Source organism: Carcharhinus amblyrhynchos, unplaced genomic scaffold, assembly GCF_965287045.1.
Source record: "Carcharhinus amblyrhynchos unplaced genomic scaffold, sCarAmb.v2.hapA scaffold_47, whole genome shotgun sequence".
In the NCBI taxonomy this organism is placed as follows: Eukaryota; Metazoa; Chordata; class Chondrichthyes; order Carcharhiniformes; family Carcharhinidae; genus Carcharhinus; species Carcharhinus amblyrhynchos.
In genome coordinates this window covers 3,676,465-3,681,002 of record NW_027649788.1, presented here as the reverse complement: position 1 = coordinate 3,681,002, position 4,538 = coordinate 3,676,465, and the positions used below count along the sequence as shown (strand labels likewise).

Genomic DNA, 4,538 nt, shown 5'->3' with positions numbered 1-4,538 from the left:
CGATCTGTTTATTGTTTTGCCTGCGTTTTTCCACTCATTGCTTTTTTTCCCAGTCCTTGAATTGGTTGCTGTTTGTCCGAGGTCATGGACTGATCCTGTGTACGTTACCGACTGCGATTTTGTTTCTCATCCTGCCTCTCTCTATTGCCTTCTGAGCCATCGTTAATAGTACTTCCACGTTTTTGCCCTTCCAAATGTTTTACTTCTGGTTCACTGAAGATCACCTATTGCAGCACACCGATGCTGGGAGCTGTTTTCATTGTTTGCATTTATTAATTAATTTAATAATTGATGTAGCAGGATATATCACTGCTCCCTTGAACTGTTCTCTGAATTTCGACAGAGTTGCTACATAAATAAATGTGTTTGTGCAGCAACTTAAATTGCGCAGCATATATGCAATCTTTTCAAATATATAAAATGAAAGATCATCTAAGCTAATTGGAACATTAAAGAAGTATAAAACATACAGCAGCCACAGAAAGATAAAGCTCCCGGATATGGTGAATAGTATAACTATAGATTTCCTTCTGCTCTCCATTTCTGGATCATTGCAATTATCTGCCTTTTTCTGACCCCTCAATCCCTTGCGGACTCGACTGGCCACTAAAATGTGTCTGACAGTCAGAGCGTTGAGCAACAGAATTAACCCGAATGGCATCAACGGGTTGAAAATCTTTTCAAAATTTCTGAACCCAATCCATCTAGGGTCAGTGAAATAGCTTCGCTTATTGGAACAGTACCATGGTACATTGTCGACAATAATTTTAGGTTTAAATCTAAAATAGATAGGAATATTTTTCAAACCAAACAAAGAACTGGTTGTTCCTAGAACGATGGACGCAGTTTTCTTGGTGCAATATTTTGATGCTAACTTTTGGCAACAAATGGCAACAAATCTATCAAAAGTGAAAGCGACTGTGAACCAGACAGAACAGTCTGTGGCTGCACGGAGCAGGACATAGCGAACACTACACACAGGCGTTATTGCGAGGAAATTCCGTGGTAAATAATAATAATTGATTCGATAGAGAATGACCTCAGTAATAATGACCAGTAGATCCGCTATGGCCATTGCCATCAGGTAGCACGTGGTACAACTGGAAAGGCCGCATTTCCCGTTGGCCAGAATGATGATTGCCACTGAGTTAACTGCAAAAATACAAGAGGAACACACATTATAAGCCAACAATAAGCACCTTCCCTTTCTGCACATAGCATACATTTTTTGCAGCAATAAAGCATTCATGGGGATTCCGACGTTTCCAGATTCCCTTGCAAACTCAAAACACTCCCTCAAACAGAGAAAACGATTCGTTTCGTTCCATTCCCTGGATTCTGGAACGGAGCTGTTGATGTTTCAGTGTTTTATATTCAGAAGAATAATGATGTGAGGATTCAAGCATGTTCAAAGTGCAGCATTAATATCTGCACGGAAGATCACTAAATTAAGAGATGGTGTGTTATTTGTGGTGAGACACCTTTTGCCTTTTGTTTGTGTTCCTATCTTCACGTGATTTTTATTTTGTTGTTGTACAGGTGTATTATTACTGAAACCACACCAAAACTATGGAGGTGTGGATTAGCTAAAAATAACGTGTCTCCATAATATGGAGACGAGAAGGATAAGGGGTGACTCAAGAGAAGAAATTCAAATTTCCGACAGGCTTGAGATTTTGAATGTGGATAAGTTACCTGTAACACTTCTGAGGCTGCGCAAACCTCGGTTTCTTCAAAACTAGGCAAAATTATTTATGAATCCACTATATATATATATGCATATATATATTACATATGTAGAGATATGTATTTCACAGGCAGTATTTTATTCCATGACTGGAGCAAAAGTACATTTGCTACTACATAGAATCATAGAGTACTTAAAGCAAGGAAGGAGGCCTTTCGGCCCATTATATAGCAACTGGCTCTCTGAAAGAATGTTCACACAAGTACCACAACCATGACCTATCCCTTTAACATTACACATTACTGATTTTAGTTTGCATACCGATTTCCATTCAATGCCTTGAAAGGATATTCTTCCATCATTTGGATTATGGAAATTCAATCCACATACCAACAACAGTCTGAGTAAAACTAAACGCACATTCTCTTTCAAACTTTGTGCCCATTATGTTGCATCTCTTCTCTAGTTGTTGATGCTCTCTCAATTGGGAGCAGTTTCTCATTGTTTATGTTATCTCAGTCCCTCGGCATCTTGAACAACCAGATCAAGTGGCGCCTCAGCCTTATTTCCTCCGCAGATGATAGACCACTCTCTCCAATCCATCAAAACAGCTACAGTTCGTTTGGCTTGGAATCAGGCTTCTGAATTTCCTCTATACACTTTCCAAAGCCTTCACATCCTTCTCAAGTATTGTACACATACATGGACGGAGTGTATTTCAAATGTTTATGAAATGTGAAAAAATGTTCACGGAGTGAGTTTTCACCACGGCGAGGAAGGAATGGAGATTAGACCAGCTGTAATAAAGATAGACTGAGGACAAAATAAAGATTGAAGTAAATCAGTTGGGGCGAGTTTCCATGTTTTAACATCCGAAACTTGAATATTACATGGTCAGAGATATTAATGTTTATTTCATGACATTTGTATAGATAACCTCTTAAAAACACTGCGCCCAGGACCTAATGATTACCAGGACCAGACTTGGCGAAGAAGATCAATCGTTACAAGACAATTCGGTCATTGACTTTCCTTAGTATGAGTGAAGTTTCTTCCCAGATTGAATTATATTGTCCATTGACAAGTCTTTATCTGCTCTCCAGTTACCACCCCAAACACAAGATTATTTTAACTTGATAAACATTATTTTTTTCTCATTACTGAAGCCAGATGCCACATTCTAATTGGTCATCATATTAAGTATAACTTTTGTCAACTCGTCACCTTGGAAATTCATGTTCCTGATGTTTTTTTCCCCCTACTTCGATGTTTGGATCAACAGAAACAATATTGCACTGAATCCAACAACTGAAAGTCATGGGTGAGATGGAAATAGTTCATCCAACACAACACGACTACAAGAATAATTCAGGAAATTTATTTTCTCCAGATTATTTACTCCATTAGAATTCAAACAATTGTGTCAATTCAATGCAATGCAACATGACAAGAAACAGATTTATAGCAGAAACAAGCTTATGCATAGTTACACTATATAATGTGTTTTAGCTACGTACCAGGGACACCAACTAAGGCAAGCAACAGATAGAATATTTTCCTGACCAATTGAATAGGTCGATGCATTTTCTGCGTGGAATGGCCCTCTTCCTTTGCTGAGCAAGTTATTCCTCTGAATTAAAACCTGTAGTGACACGTTCCTGTGCATTCACCTTTATGCATTCCCTCGATTTCCAAGGAGATACAGATGTTGCAAACGTGTTCAAAAAAATGTTATCCTTATGTTAGAACAAACAAATTATGCCAATGGGATAAATTCCCTGTGGATTGAATACCCAAGACGCTGAGACTAAATTGAATCAATGTTTTTCTTTCATTTACTAAGCAACCGTTATTATATGCAATACATATTCATAATTGGAGACTATATTAAACAGCAAACGAAAGTGATATCATTACCCTCCAACCACCATGACTCCCATGCCTTGATCTCATGTCAGGAGTGCAAGGACTGGGAGTTGAATGTCCAAAGCTACTCAGTATTCTAAAAGAATATACATGGTAGAACACGAGCTGGGGTTGCTTTCCTGGTTATATATCACGTCAAAGCTCCATGAAGAAATTATATTGGCATTAAAGATAAAAATGTTGCTTCTATCAGGGTGGAAATAAAAACAAAGAAAGGACATTCTGGTAGGAGTAAGTTGAGGGCCCCAAGCTTTAATTCCAAAGTAGGGTACAGTATATAACAATAAAAAAAAGAATGCTCCTGAGAAAAGTGCAGCAGTAATCACGGGTGATTTAAATATGCATCTTGACAGGATTAATGAAATTCGCAAAGAAAATCTCTCTCTTAACGCCAGCAGTTATTCAGACGATATCTCCCACCGAACTTGCATTGCAGGTGTTCTGCGCCAAATGTCTTCTCATTCTATCATTAGAGTTCACTAATCATGATTGAAATCATCCCTTGTCCTCCCGAATTATCAACATCAACCTCATGATACAACATTGCTATCTTTCACATTTTCCGTATACTCAGCTCGGCTCACCTCATCCAGGAATGTTTCCTTTCTCTTTAGATGATACACTTCTTGCCGTGGACTTGAACACACTCTGGAAACTCTTGCCCACTTTCCCTCTGATGTCAACACAGGCACATGTCTTGTTGCTGAGGATAATCTCATGGGGTCCGACCCATTTCGATGTGAACCCTGTCTGATCAGGGGGCAACTTGGATCAAAACCCTGTCCCCTACCTGGGGAAGTGTGGGGGTATGGCAGATGTCATGTTTCCGAACCTGGTCTTTTATAGCCTGTTGGTCTCTGGCTGTGTGGTGTAGCTCTCTGAGTTGGTGGTCTAACTGTTGCACATATCTTCTCATTTTATCCCG

General features: G+C 39.0%; 1 protein-coding gene across 1 annotated transcript; it reads right to left on the bottom strand.

The window, feature by feature from the left end:
• Positions 1-256: 256 nt before the first annotated feature.
• On the bottom strand, positions 257-2,924 carry LOC145337373 (putative G-protein coupled receptor 139). Its single transcript, XM_080182165.1, has 2 exons — positions 2,912-2,924; positions 257-1,152 (listed from the first exon to the last, which is right to left on the bottom strand). The coding sequence occupies exons 1-2, from the start codon at positions 2,922-2,924 to the stop codon at positions 257-259; spliced, it is 909 nt and encodes a 302-aa protein (XP_080038291.1).
• Between the last annotated feature and the right edge of the window lie 1,614 nt (positions 2,925-4,538).